Raw genomic sequence first — 15,202 nt, 5'->3', positions numbered from 1 at the left:
AATAAGACGTTCTGATAATTGACGTGCCAGTACATCTGATGACTGTGCCGTGCTGTGCTGATATTAAGGAATTTGGTCTGTGGGCTCTGAGCTTTCTGTAGTGTTACAGAATGTGAAGAATTCTGATATTGTAGGAGCTGGCTTTACCAGCCAGTTTGATTTGCTTAAGCTGCCTTAGGTGCCATGTTTGTGCAGGGATAGCTCCGAGCGCTACAGCAGGGGGTACACAAGAAGGGCTATATTCGTGCCAAGGGGGGAGTTGTTATGCAAAGTAGAATATGTCAACTGGCATCCCAAGTATGTGCGCATGAGGGACAGGAAGGCTAAATATAAATGCTTTATTTGTGACTCATCTAGCCTCATTGTAGACTGCAGGGTGACATGGACGAAGGGTCACCTACAGGTTTGTCCACAGGGACATTTTGAGTTTACTTTCTCAGTGTTGGACACAAAAAGTAAAGAAGATATGGGTGAAGATATAGTGTCATGAAGACATTGAACTCCCCATGTTTGGTATTTGAACATGTTTTATTTTTGTGATGTCTAGTGGTATTACATAAAAAGCTTGTCTGCCACAGTAAGTCTTTGGCAGCTGATATATTCAGATATAAGTGCTGCAACCAAGAATCATTATTGATTAATCTGCCGTATATTGTCAGGATTAATTCATTTTCCACGCCCATATATTTGTTGGTTGGCTTGTCAGCAGGATTACACAAAATATACTGAACAAATTTCCTTGAAATCGGATGGAGGATGTGACTTATCCCAGAATGGACTCCATTAACTGTCACTGCTGTACACAAACTTGGGCTTTAACTTCTGAGTCGAAGACTCAAGAACTTTAAATTTTGAGTATTTGGATGGCTAGCCACAATATCTGGGCTCAGGTTTCCATAGTATTGACATAAGAGGGAGTCAGTAGTACCTACAGAAAAAATAGAGAATGTGCAAAAGAAAGAAAGTGGAGACGAGAAGAGGGAGGGTGGAGGCAACAGAAGGTATCCATAACAGAGGTGACAGACTGCATCCTTTCCATTTGCCGACAACCAGCCTCCATTTATAGTCACAGACCAGCATGGTGGGGTTAACAGGGTTGGAAGGAGAGTCATATGTGGATTTTTTTTTCCTTAGGAAACGTACTCCCAACCTTCTTTCATGTCTCTGATTACAATGCTTTTTTGTGCCCCAAACCTTTGCTAAAACATATGTTCAATCCAAAACACATGTTGAGTTTTATTTTTTATACTAAAATATAATTTAATGTTACCAATTCAACCATAAACTACTGTTGCTTAACTAAGTCAATTTAGCACACTGTTTGGGGGGCCTGAACCAGCGTTTGGAAATATTTCCTTTGGCTTGACCCCATAGAGTGCAACTGACAGTTGATGGGAACCTGGTGAGGGATCATGTCCATCTTCCAACACAGACAACTCCCTCAGAGTAACTGGTCCGTCCAGATCCTCTGATAGAGTGGGTGTAACTGCAATAAGAGCTGTTATGATTCGGCATTGCATTGGGTGTTTTAATCATATAAACCTATTTTGTTTCAGTTGTCCAACTGCTTGTAGGCATGTCTCTCACTCATGCAGGGTGCTAGAGGCAGATAGGTGGGTGGAAATGCCTAAGGGATGTATCACATCCTCTCGTAAATCCTTCGGACAGGGTAGGGCTGTCAGTGTGTGTGATATCAGGCCAGACAGGGTATTTTATAGAACAATATGTGTTTGATAAGCTTGTGAGGAGTTGACCCAGATGGAAGCTGGTTTCAATGTAGTTAGTGTTTTAAAGTGTATGCTATGCCAGTTACCCTTTTTTTTGTAGTACAGATACTTTGGAGGAACTGAGATGTGATTTGTTGTGATTTGTTAGAATGATGAGTAGTTTAGAGTTTGCCACTAGAAATGAGGAGTGATGAGCCGTGTGTCTGGGAGTTTTTGGAATTCTAAAAACTAAGTTAATATGAACAGATGGCATCACTCCATTAAAATCCTACATGGTCTTGTCGTGTGTGTGTGTTTGTGTGTGTGTGTGTGTGTGTGTGTGTGTGTGTGTGTGTGTGTGTGTTTGTGTGTGTGTGTGTGTGTGTGTGTGTTGCCTGGATACACTTTGGTATTCTGACCTTTCAAACCACGCAGGGAAGCGAGGATGGTCCGACCATTCCCTCTTCCCTTTCCTTTTCTCTTTTTCCAACATATTGTCATTAACTTCCACTTTATTTTAGCAACCAAGCAGTCTTATTGTGTGTATCAGCATTGGCACTTTTTTGTTAGGAGTATTGTTTTGTACATTGGCTGCTTATGCTTGGTTAGAATCAGTTAGACACTTTAGTTGTACAGTTGATTTTTCTCCTTGTTATAATCATGGATGTAGTCCAAAGTTCAGCCTAAGCCTGAATGTGTAATAGAAGTAGGGTTGGGCGATGTGACGAAATGTACCATTAGAAATATCCACTGTTACAGATTCTCTCCTCCCACATTCATTCATCCATCACACTCATAAGTGATGTGTTTATCAGTGGTATGATGGGTTGTAGTTGGATTAGTGAATGAAAAACATGTCAATAATCATTAGTCCAATGTGTCAGTTGTCACCTCAAACATAAGTGAATGTAATGTTTTTTAGCATCCATGTGCTGAGCCTCACAAATGTGACAGTGAGGAGAAAAAGCATATAAATACAGTACCTATTTTGAGTAGTAAGTAGTGTTAACAAACAAATCAAAATATCAATACTGATTATTTAAAATGGTTTCAATACTCACATTTGCCAGTATGGATACTCCAGTACCAGCTGCCTTTTTTTTTTCTTTCCTATCCTACAGCAAGTTGGCACATGAGTGCTGTAGTGCCCACATAGTCCCTCCTTCTTACAGAAGGAAATTGATTTTGATACTTTTGTGCTTAACACACAGAACACAAAAAATCTGAAATTGTATTGCTAGTGGTCAGAAGGTTGCTGGTTCAAATCCGAGCCCCCCCCCCGCTGGCTGAGCTGAGCTGCATATCAAAGTGTCCTTGAGCAAGATACTGAACTCCAGCTTGCTCCTCGTGTGCAGTTGGCTTATGTGCATTTGGCACCTTGCCTCTGGTTTGGCTCCAGCAAAAAAAAACAAAAAAAAAACTGCGACCCCATAAAAGGGATAAAGCGGTTACAGATGATGGATGGATGTATCACAGTTAGAAATTCCATTATTGTGATAACACTACTTAAAGCATCTGCCGTTATAAACCGGTACACAGAAAACCCAGCGTGGGAGCGTTTCTGCACCACGTGCACAAATTAAATGAACTCATTGACTTTTGAGATTTGAGAGGTGAGGACAATGCCTGATGTCTCCCGTCCTGTCTTTGTGTGTCATTAGACGTGTCTGTCATGAGTACAGTGATAAAAGTATTTTGGTAAATGTTGACTGTAAGTTTGATAGCGGGTGGCAGGTTTTTGGGTGTGACTACATACTTGCTCCAGGTTCTGGCACCAGTTCCTCCAGTGGAAAAAATGAATAGCCTGGGGCCCTGCCCCACTGATATATCACAGATTTTGCAGAGAGGCAGTAAAACAATCCTGATTGTTTAATAAAGGGCAGGATTGGCTTCATATGTAGTACAGCAGAAACGGTGCAGATGAATAAATACAGCTTGTCTCTCAAAAAGCAACAGGGAGGTTCCACACCTCATTGATCCCCACACCCTGATACAAAGAGCCAAAATACACCTCAAACCAAGACATTATGTGTCTGCCTACATGTGTTTTCATAGGCTGATAGCCTCTTGCATCACATTTTCCCTTCTCTCCTCTGCTTTCTGCTTGTACTGATTACATGTTCCAGCTGTTTTCATGACAGGAGAAACTCTAGAAAATCTATGTGATAGATGCTTAGATATTGGTGTTGGTGCATCCTGACACAACCCTGGTAGTTTCTTGCCTGTAATGTAAGTGAACTCTGATCCTGACTCTGATATGTTTTTCTTTCCAGCAATATGGCCAACGCTCTGGCCAACGCAATGTGCGAGCGCTGCAAGAGCGGTTTTGCCCCGGCTGAGAAGATAGTGAACAGTAATGGGGAACTTTACCACGAGCAGTGCTTTGTGTGTGCCCAGTGTTTCCAACAGTTCCCTGAGGGACTCTTCTATGAGGTAAAAGCGTGTTCTCACCTTTGTTTTCAGTGTGACTTTCATCAGCCAATAAAATGTGCATGATGCTGCAAGTGACACACCTGGAGGGTGGATTTCAATAAACATGAGCACTGCACTTTTATAGCCGATATGATTCAGTGAAAAATACCCTGAATGGTTTAGGCATGCTTGTAAAAAGACCTCAGCATGCAGCTGCTGTCTGCCATGCTGATATACACTCTTGATAAATGTAACCATGGTAACACGTCTTTTTAGCTTAAAACACATTCCAAATGGCAGCGATGGGTCAATGACCGGCTCTGTCTTTACAGGCAGTTAGATCACTGGTTCGTGCAAGGCTGTTGTTAGTGCACATTCCTCAGACAAAGAATCTAAACACTTGGCCCTGTTGAGGTAAATAAAGAGGAGCGAGCGCAACCTTAATGCAACATCGACTTATTAGAAGCCTGCTTCCAGTAAGCTGTTTGCTCACCAGCCTTGACACAAGGCCAGATGTCTCTCTGGCAGGCCCTGGAGAGCCTCGGTTCAGTCAGTTTATCAGAGAGAGGGTGTCTCTAATGCTGCAATCAATATAAACATCAAGGGCGTTACATTAACCTTTAAGTCCCTGTGAATAAGTGTACTGGTTGCCATAAATAAAGTCAACTGAGTTTTACCATTTTCCTTTTAAAAAGAGTGTCTTACAGCATGTTGGAGTCTCACTGTGTAAATTGTGTTCTTTCTTTTTATTTATTTATGACTTGTTGATTTTTTTTAGCATCACTGACTTATTATTGAGATATTAATGCTGTAAGAAATACTGTTCCACTGGGGTCGGTTTGATAGTGCATGCTCCATGTGCAGATGCCCTGTCCTCGCTGCAGCAGCCCAGGGTTTGAGTCCGACCCTTAGCCCCCCTTTCTCTCATCCCATTTCCTGTCATAACTCAAGCTGTTCAATCAAATAAAGTCATGAAAAGGCCCCCAAAAAATACGCACTGTTCCATTGAATCACCTACATGTGAATTATAATAAATGGTTGTTAGAGAAACAATAGGAGGTGATTTAAAGGAAAAGAAAACACAAAGTTATATAACATTGAAATGCACACCAAGAAGTATTTATAATCGTTTTCTCTATCTAGAAATTCTAAGATGGTTTCTCATATCCTCAATAGCTGTAGTGTATTATGCAATGCTTTTGTACAGAAGATGTGAAGCTGTGGTGCACTGATGGCTGTTTGGATAACATGCTACTCCACAATGCTCTGTATGCCGTGTAATCACTGAATATCAAGAAGCAACTCTCAAACAACCCGTTCCTCATCTGTTTTCTGCACTAATTTGATTCATAACATATAAAAGATCTGAATTAGCCATACTAAGGTAGCACCTAACCTTCCTGGCATCTACAGAGGTAAACATTACATCATGTCAGACAATTATGTAATTAAAAACCAAGGCAAAAGAGAAAAAAACTACAAAAACAACAATACAACTACAAATGAAAATAATAACAACTCTGAATAAAATTACACACACTATAGCTAAGTGGTCAGCCAAACATTTGAGCTGAGTTAATCATCATGTTTTCAGATATAATGGAGCACAACATGTCCGATTTGGAGATGGGCTGGTATCAACGAGGCATTTCTTAAAACAGTTTTACTAGTTAAATGTATCATTTCTGATGGAAAATCTCCCCATATTTTCATTCCTTTGTACACAGCAAATTTTGCCTTGCATTCATTTTTGAGACAGGAAGTGAAAAACAACCTCTTGCATGGCCACTGTAATATAAGTTTGGATGGTAGAGTACATTCTTTATACACTGAAATACTTCTCATACAACAGAGCAGAGAAATAACAATCCTGTCCCTCAATAGTGACCAACAGAATGTTATAAGCAGTCTGATGATGTAACAGTTCAGAGTGAGTCACGCTGCTCTATTCTGGACTGACTTAAATTGTTCCAAGTCTTTATTTGACGCACTTGACCACACTACTGGACTGTAATCCTGATGACTAAGAACTAATAAATGAACAATGTCAGGAATGCATTGTTGTAGTTGAAATTTAGCACATCTGTTAATAATAGCCAGATCTCTGCAAGATCCCTCCCCTATCTGCAGCACTTTCTTCCGTCTACTTTGACCACTTCAATCTAATGTCTGTTGTTTAATTGTAATTAATTTGAATCAACAAATATATTTAACCCCAAGCAATTTGGCCCAAAGTTTCACCACTTGCATTCACAAAATAATAAAACTCCCAGCAACACTTCTTACTGTGTGACAGCAGGCAGTTCTGCATTAAGATTCACTTTTTCATGAGACAACCTGATGTTGTTAAGATTATATTGTGTGAATGTACAACCGTGTGCTTTAATTAACTTTGTACAAACTGTTTGAATTCTGTTGACAGTTTGAAGGCAGGAAATACTGTGAACATGACTTCCAGATGCTGTTCGCTCCCTGCTGCCACCAGTGTGGTGAGTACAGCAAATACCATCCAACCAGGTTCACGCCATACAACCTATAAATATCCATGTCACTGTTTAAACAAGTTCTCCACTTTTTCTCCCCCTAGGTGAGTTCATCATTGGCCGTGTGATCAAGGCTATGAACAACAGTTGGCATCCAGACTGTTTCTGCTGTGATATCTGCCAGGCTGTGCTCGCTGATGTTGGATTTGTGAAGAATGCTGGAAGGTCAGTTCCTCTACAGCCAGTCACCATCATTCCACCATCATCATTCAGTTTAAGTCTGCCACTAGGAGGGATGATCATGTCTATGATGCTGTTTTGTCTGGTATTGATGTTTTTCTACATACTTTTTTTCGCCCCTGTCATGCACACATCTCTGCATCGGTCTTATTACACAGGACAAAAAGCGCTCTGTTATTGGATTGTGCAGGTGGAAGGATCCTTGAAGAACATGTTATCTGATCATGTATTCATACTATTTTTCCTTTTATGTGATTTTCCTCTCATTCTCTCCCATCAGGCACCTGTGTCGTCCATGTCACAATAGAGAGAAAGCCCGGGGCCTTGGCAAGTACATCTGCCAGAAGTGCCACGCCATTATTGAGGAGCAGCCTCTGCTGTTCAAGAATGATCCGTACCACCCTGATCACTTCAACTGCAACAACTGCGGGTAAACATGCGCACACTCAAACCTGGACAGCTGTGTTTTTAGTCCCACATTAGATTTTGTAAAGATAGAGGTCTTTTCATCGCCATGTTTGACTCACACTTCATGTGTTAGGCAATCATGATGTTGCAAGGTTTATGCACACCTTGATGTTAGGATGCAGTGGCTTGACTGTATTGAGATGACACAGACCATCCATAATTACCATAACATAAACATCTGTTGCAATTCTAATTCAGAATAAAATGTTTATATCATGAAACAAGTAAATAGTCGATGCAGACTCATGTATAACAACACATGTAGCGCTTCTGCCACAACATCAGTGATGGACCAAAGGCTGCTCTCTGGTGGATAATCTAAGTAATGGCACATTTGTAAGTACACAAATGAGGTATCAGGTGTCTAATTAGATGACAACCTGTCATGACAGCTAATTTAGTGTTTGCATCAATCACTTACATATGTAGAGACCGTACTAAGGAATGTGTTGTCATGTATTTTGAGCTGATCTAGTTGTCTTCACCTCTGTCTCTGCAGTAAGGAGCTGACCTCTGATGCCAGGGAGCTGAAGGGGGAGCTCTACTGTCTGCCTTGCCACGACAAGATGGGCGTCCCCATCTGTGGGGCCTGTAGGAGACCCATCGAGGGCCGTGTGGTCAATGCCATGGGCAAGCAGTGGCATGTGGAGGTGCGATGTTAAACTGTGCAACTTCAGACACAACTTTATGTCTACATTGCTTTCAAACCCACACTAAGGAGATCAGTGTTCATTCTTTTGGTATTACATGGTTCCACGTGGGTTTACATTTTAAATTATACAATGTTTACTGTATGTTCTGTTTGACATGAATTTTATTCTGCTTTCATTCTGATGACTTCATTTTAATATGTGCCATATGTGTGAGTCATAATTTCACCAGCTTTATTTCCACAGTTGCTTTTCATCTCCTGTGTATACCGTTCCTCCGGTTTCTGTCTGCCTCTTTGTTTTTTTCTGTCTTGAGTCATTCCACCACCTACCTTCCATCTTTCCTTCTGTCTCTTCACATTTCATGGTCTTTTTCTTCCCTGTCTTCCCTCCCCCACATGTAGCATCATGTGTGCACTGTATGTGAGCGCCCATTTCAGGGCCACCCGTTTTATGAGCGAGGTGGTCACGCCTATTGTGAGAGACACTTCGACATGGTGAGGGCATGAAGGTTCAGCCTGGCGTTGATTGCTGCCCCATGTCTCACTCCTCCCTGCCTCCATACAAGGGTTACACTGATATAAGATCACCAGTTAGTGTGTAGAGCATGATATCTTTACGTTGTATTGGCCAGTTTGCCACAAAGTAAATTCATATTTCATTTTCATATTTTCAACCCAGTTACCTTTTCCTAAATCAAAATGTATGTTATTTATACAGTTATATTTTAAAGCTCCTTTTTATAATATAGTTGATTTTGGAGTCTTATTCCCAACTTGTCAAGTATTGATGCTTTGGGTTGGTCATCTATCTTACAAAAAGAAAAGAAAAGAAGACAAGTTAAGGAAGGGAAAGAAAAATAAATAAAAGAAAAGACAGGAAAAGAAAGGAAAAGACAAAAAGTTTGAGTACACTGTAAGTCAAATTCATGTATTCACAAAGAAGCAAACTATTTGGGATTAAAAAGTTGATTGGGGTGTGTGAGGAGTTATTGTCTGATGTAGATTAATGCTCTGTCAGAGGCTTTTTATTTACACTACAAGAACACAGCTATGTAGTAATATTGCAAATAAAAGTGAAAAGTGAAGTGAAAAGAACATAGCACATAAGTGAAAAGAGTATTGGCTACAAAACTGGCTAGGATAACCACCTATATTATTTGGCTTTTAAAACCTTATATTCGTGTAACCCTACCCCATAAAACTCATCCATGACGTCCTCGCACAAGAGAAATCCTCATCCAGCATTATCAAAAATTAATGGTGATTCCCTCCCATTAATTCCTGACATGTCTGTCTGTACGTCTGGAGGACTGGTGGCTCCCTCTTCTGTCCACTGTCTCTACTCTGTATTCTGTTTGGACGCAGTAACAGGACATCTCGACTGGTCTGGTCCCACCTGATAATATCTGAGTCAGACTGTGCTGCTGCTGCCTGACTATGATAATGTTACTGACTGCAGGCTGGTGCTAACCATGTGCGCTTGGTTGTGGGTTTGTTTGCAGCATTTTGTGTGTGCTAAGTGTGAGAAACCCTTCCTGGGACACCGTCACTACGAGCGCAAGGGCCTGGCCTACTGTGAAACACACTACAACCAGGTAACACTCAACAGCATTGGTAATGGTTATCAATGCACAACACAGAGAGACTATGTATTGAAATCTCTCCTCCTCTGGCTCCATTTATAGTATGTACTTGATTCGTGAGGTTTTAATTGCCACAAACATTATATTGCCAAGACACACCACCTAGGCTGTTTTGGGCACCACCCGGATTGATTAATGTAAAAATCCATATTGAGAGCACCAAAACTGACTAAATGACTTTTCCCAGATCAAGCTTTCCAACCTTTTTGTACAGGTAGGGTCATAATAATGGACAATAATGTGAAATTGCAAATTTCTCATTGAAAAATCTGAAGGGACACTCAAATCCCCCTCCAAGTACAGAATATGCACCTATGAAAAAATTTAGTTATAGTTGTCACCAATTCTTTTAAAAAGAAAGTTTTAAGAACTCTAACTGATAGAACAAAGAAAAGGTTCAGGGGTAAATACCTTATTTCTGTAGCTTAACCTTCTCTGTGTAAGGTCTGCTAGATCAGAAACTTAATGTAATGACTCCACCTAGTGTTGTACTCCACAAAATGCCTCTGTGGCCTGTGCTTGTGTGCATGTTATTTGAACAAGGCATGGTATATGAGCCCTTATAAAGACCGTCTGTGCTGCATTGTGTTGCATAATTTCATAACTCTTAAGGCGTGTCAGTGTGTTGATCACCCTCTGTTTATCTCCTCTCCCTCGTCAGCTGTTTGGAGATGTTTGCTACCACTGCAATCGTGTCATCGAAGGAGATGGTGAGGAAACTTACTTTGATTGATAAGACGTTATGGATTTCGGGTGGAGTCGTTGTCTGTCACTCATTGTGCAACCCTCCTAACATCAGTGGACTGTAGTTTGATCTACAAACACAACACTATGCTACATGTCATACACTACATTGTGTGTAGATTTTCTTGGCCGTGCCATTAATATGAGATTCTGAATTTCAGACTCAATCAGATATTATTAAATGTAATCATGTGATGATCATCAGTCCCTCATGTGACTGTTTTCCTCTGTTTTTCTCAGTGGTGTCTGCCCTCAACAAGGCATGGTGTGTCAACTGTTTTGCCTGCTCTACCTGCAACACCAAGCTCACCCTCAAGTAAGTAACACGCAAGTGTCAGGTTGGATCAATCCATACATTTTGACCTAGATTATATACACATTGGTTCTTAATTAGTTTTAGAAATTCACTTGCGAATGGGCCAGTTTCTCTCTTTGCTCGTAATTTTTTCTCCTTCACAGCTTGTGTCTGACTATTTGCCTGTCTGCTTTTCAGTCCTGTTCATGTTCACCTTTCTCTTATAATCTCTGTGGGCCTGTTTCTTCCCCTCTCCTCCTTGTCATCATCCCTCTTCCTTGTCTACCTCTTGCTCCACTTTTCCTGACCTCTCTCGAACTTTCTTCTCCCCTCCTCCTCCTACCTTTTCGTTTTCCTTCTCATCCTTCTATTTCTTGCCTCCTCTTCTCCTCCCTGTTCTTTCACACCCCTCATCATCCATCTCTCCCTCCTCCCTGCTCTGTCAGGGAAAAGTTTGTGGAGGTGGATCTTAAGCCGGTGTGTAAGCACTGCTACGAACGCCTGCCGGATGACATGAAGCGCCGGCTGGCCAAGCGTGAGCGCGACTCGAAAGAGAAGAAGAAGAAATTGATACCCATGTGTCTGTGATCCTCTCTTTCTCCTTTCTCCTCACTTCCACTGTTCTTCCTTTGGTCAGTTTTCATCTATTTTCCTTTCTGATTTTGTTTTTTTCCTTTTTCATCGTCATCATATTTCAAACATGCCCCATGCCCAAACTTTGTCCCTCATGTCACTGTCATATTATATAAGCCAAAGGATAAAGGCAGACATTAATGTGGGGGAGGATGCAGTTAAAATATTTAAATGTACAGTTCAGCCCAAAATCACCTCTTACCTGTAGTGCTCTTTATTTTGGTGTGAGTTGCAGAGTTCTGGAATTGTCAGCTGTACAAATGTCTGCCTTTTCTCGTATACGGTGGGATGAGATGATACTCAGCTATTCAAACTGAATAGGCCTCAGTAAAAGATGCATTGATGCAAATCAAAGACTTTAGTTTGTAAATCCAAAAGTTATTCATGTAAATCAAAAAATATTAGCAAATCTAAAAGATTTGCTCACAGAGAAGCTGAATCTTGGGCTGGACAGATGCTGAATAGTATAAATACTGTAGGTATGATAAGTCTCTACAGGTTGTCTGCATAACTGTAGTCTGCTGACTTCCCTTTTCCACCAAGGCGTTCCTGCCAGTTCCCTGTTTGTTGCCATATTGTGTCCCTTTAAGTGAACACTGGAACACTTCTCAGGCTGAAAACACTCGGGATTAAAGCTGTTACTCTGGTAACCTCTGCTATGCAAACAGGAAAATCAGATCAGTCACCTGGTGAAGGAATGCGTTGTTTCCTGGGTCTCCCAGCCTGTCTGGACATAGAGGGTAAAGCCTTAATCATTTCCGGCAGCTTTCTGGCGGCAGCAGTAAAGTGCCGAGGTCCCACTGGGTTTCACACGTGACCTGGACCTGCCAGCGATTATCTGCTTTGGGAGGAAAAGTCGTCCAGGACAGCTGGGGGGGTTAGGGAGCTTGCCAATGTTAGTGGAATTAAAGGCATTTAATACAGAAAATAACCGCTCAAAAACTCATGGAGGAATTTTTACCTCTGACAAGACGTCACCACTCAGAAAGGTGTTATTTCTGTCAGAATAAAGAGTCACAGAGATAAATAGACAGTCTGTGGAGACATGAATGTTTTCATTCAAGTAAGTAGAATAGTTAATTTGAAAAATGTTAAGAATGATAAAAAAAAATCCCCTGTCTGCCAGCACCGTGGTCCACACAAACACAAAGGAACTTTTCACCAACTGTCTGTGAAAATATGGGCCCTGATTGTATTCTAGCAGAGAACATTTGTTGCACATCGTCCATTTTTCCACCTTGTTTTTCCCATGTGTCTTTTCTGTCTTTTTGTTTTGTTGTTATCCAGCTAAGAGATCAATAAGTAATCTAAAACACTAGAACTATAAAATGAAAAAGGGATACAAAATTTTGTTTTGAATGATTTTTTTCCTCTCCGTGTATAAAGAAGGCGCGGACAGATATTACTGATGATGTTATGTGTTCAACTCCACTCAGTTTGTGATGAAAATTATATTGACTGATTGATTTTATTTCATTTATGTGTCATGCACACAAAGTGCCCCTGTCCCCCCATGGGTTTACAAGACACCAAAGCAAAGTTATTTAAAATCACCACTGGTGCAGATACATACTGAGAAAAATTACTTCTAATTTCTAATTGCAACTTTTTCTTTCGCAGGAACAAGTTCGTGGAGTTTGACATGAAGCCAGTGTGTAAGAAGTGCTACGAGAAGTTCCCTCTGGAGCTGAAGAAGAGGCTGAAGAAGCTGTCTGAAACTGTTGCACGGAAGTAAACACACACAGAAAAAGATGAGATTCCAAGGTGGCCCAGCAAGTCACATTTTCCAGAGTCATTAACAATCATATAAGATAGCAATTGTTTGTTGCGTAAGATTGGTATTTTAAATTTAGGTCATCATTTCAGCCACGGAGGAGCCTTTCATGGAGCCTGACACTGACGGATGGTCAGTCAGTCAGTAGGTGTAACATTAACCTGTTCAGTGCCTTTTGGTACAAATACTGCACTGCATATTTTTCACATGCTTGCCTTATTTCACTTTCACTATTAAAGTTTGTAAACTCAGATGATGATGGTCCAGTGTTTCTCATGATGCTAGACCATTTGTCCTCAGACTCATGTTACTGATACTCTTGCATAATAATGGAGTAAACCAAAAGGAAGTTTGATTGAATGTGTAGGTAAAGTCGCTCATACTTCCTGTTTCCATCAACATGTCTTTGTTTTATTAATGTATCTATATTGTATGTATTTCCTATAATATTGCGCAGAAAAAGTTGGCTAGTTGCTTTATTGACATCATACTGTCACTGCTTTAAAGCTACAGTGATGGACTCAACCATCACCTGTCCTTTTATATGTTGCACTGTCTTGTTATGTGCTATACATTTTATGTGTGAAACAATCTATGTGTACTGTTTTTTTGCAGAGTTACCAGCTTATTAGGATCAATGAATCCCAAGTTTATAACAGCCAGTTTTTGTTTTATCTACTCTAATTCAAGTAAATACATGAGGCCAATGTTACAAATGCCTCTCAAAGTCCAATTCAACTCCATAACCACAGTACATCTTAAAGATGACTCTAAAGATGACGCAACACCTGTCCCTGAACAAAATAAGCTTCACGGCAACAGGATTTATTGCATGGCAACTGGTAACTCTGTGCGTTACAACATGACAGCTTGTGGCATGTGCAGAGACCGGATGTGGGAGTAATGTTAGATGGTGGAACATGTGTCTCTGCTGTTTGTAATCCAGAGAAAGTGATCCTCTTAGAGAGGTGTACCGACTTCCTCAAGGCTCAGACCCTATTAGGAAAGAAAGCCAACTGTTGGGAATGAGAAAATGTTTTACTCAAGCAGTATTTTATTTCAGAACGCTTATCTATGACATAGTAGTTCAATAGAAAAACACATTCCACTGTTCCTTGAAAATACAAAGCGTGTCTTGGTTTGTGGTGTGAATTTCGCCACACGTGCCACAGCATTTCTCGTGTCACTTAGAAGTAAAACTATCCACCGGACTGTTCGTTGTGAAACAGAACTTCAGCTCAACTAAAAATAGTCCAGTGGAGAGTTTTATTTGAGATCTTACTACCTGGGGGACTGAAATGACTCTACACAGACAGATGTTGCTCTTATTTTGTATTTTATCCTCACAATGCTTGTCAAGAGACTATATTTATTCATGTAAACACACCAAAGTGCATGTTCTAGACTTGAATGGAGAGGTTTTTTTGTCATTATATCAAAGATAAGTCTGCAAACTCATCTGAATAAACATGTATGTCAGTGCCACCTGTGTGCATGTAGTCATCTTTGTTTTCACCTCCTCCACCATTACATGACATCACTTGCAGAGTTAGTGTTCGTTAAGAAAGGAACAAAAATGAGCAACAGAATGTGAAAGAAAAACATTGTTGACATTATGTCAGACACTTTGTATTGTGTTGCCAAGACAACTTGCAAAGTAGAATGCAAAAGAGTTAGCTCCGAGCTGGTTGTTCCAGTAATAAATAATACCAACACTCCTGCAGTGAGTGAAGCTCCCAGCACCAGCAGAATCAGGCAGTAGGAGTGCTAACTGGACAGTAAGTAGCTGACAACAGCTAAAGTTAGCAGCATTTAGTGGTTACTCTACTGATTAGGGATCCGTCATATGAGCCTAATGGCTTCATGACCTCTGCTGACACATCTGTTATTTTTAATCACCTGATTTTATCTAATATGTTTGTGCAAATACAATATATGCACACTGGGCTATGTACACACTACTCAGAATTAGTTAGGGATATTGTCATATTTGAGTGTTTCTTTTTATTTTGTGTTGTGTTAATATATTTGGGCCCCCAAAACAATGCAAAACATTTAATTTGATTTATATTGCATATCCATGAACATGAATGTATGCACCCATATCCCAATTTCTTTAAATCATTTTGAGTAGTTTTTATCGCTTAAGTTC

General features: G+C 40.5%; 1 protein-coding gene across 5 annotated transcripts in view; it reads left to right on the top strand.

Annotated features, from left to right (window-relative positions):
• lims2 (LIM and senescent cell antigen-like domains 2) overlaps positions 1-14,535 on the top strand; it is a 30,015-nt gene extending 15,480 nt beyond the window's left edge. For 4 of the 5 annotated variants that reach the window (XM_037110106.1, XM_037110107.1, XM_037110105.1 and 1 more), the window contains exons 2-11: positions 3,980-4,139; positions 6,541-6,607; positions 6,706-6,826; positions 7,122-7,271; positions 7,809-7,959; positions 9,464-9,556; positions 10,266-10,314; positions 10,589-10,664; positions 11,090-11,275; positions 12,897-13,033. In XM_037110106.1, coding sequence (XP_036966001.1) covers positions 3,980-4,139; positions 6,541-6,607; positions 6,706-6,826; positions 7,122-7,271; positions 7,809-7,959; positions 9,464-9,556; positions 10,266-10,314; positions 10,589-10,664; positions 11,090-11,231 — 1,009 coding nt within the window. In that variant the 3' untranslated portion in view covers positions 11,232-11,275; positions 12,897-13,033. Of the gene's footprint in view, positions 1-3,979; positions 4,140-6,540; positions 6,608-6,705; positions 6,827-7,121; positions 7,272-7,808; positions 7,960-9,463; positions 9,557-10,265; positions 10,315-10,588; positions 10,665-11,089; positions 11,276-12,896 lie in introns of all 5 variants that reach the window. The other variant, XM_037110104.1, reaches the window with a different exon arrangement.
• The last annotated feature ends 667 nt before the right edge of the window (positions 14,536-15,202 follow it).

Source organism: Acanthopagrus latus, chromosome 9 (assembly GCF_904848185.1).
Source record: "Acanthopagrus latus isolate v.2019 chromosome 9, fAcaLat1.1, whole genome shotgun sequence".
Lineage (NCBI taxonomy): Eukaryota > Metazoa > Chordata > Actinopteri > Spariformes > Sparidae > Acanthopagrus > Acanthopagrus latus.
The sequence above is the reverse complement of the archived record's forward strand: the minus strand, read 5'-3'. Positions and strand labels throughout refer to the sequence as shown.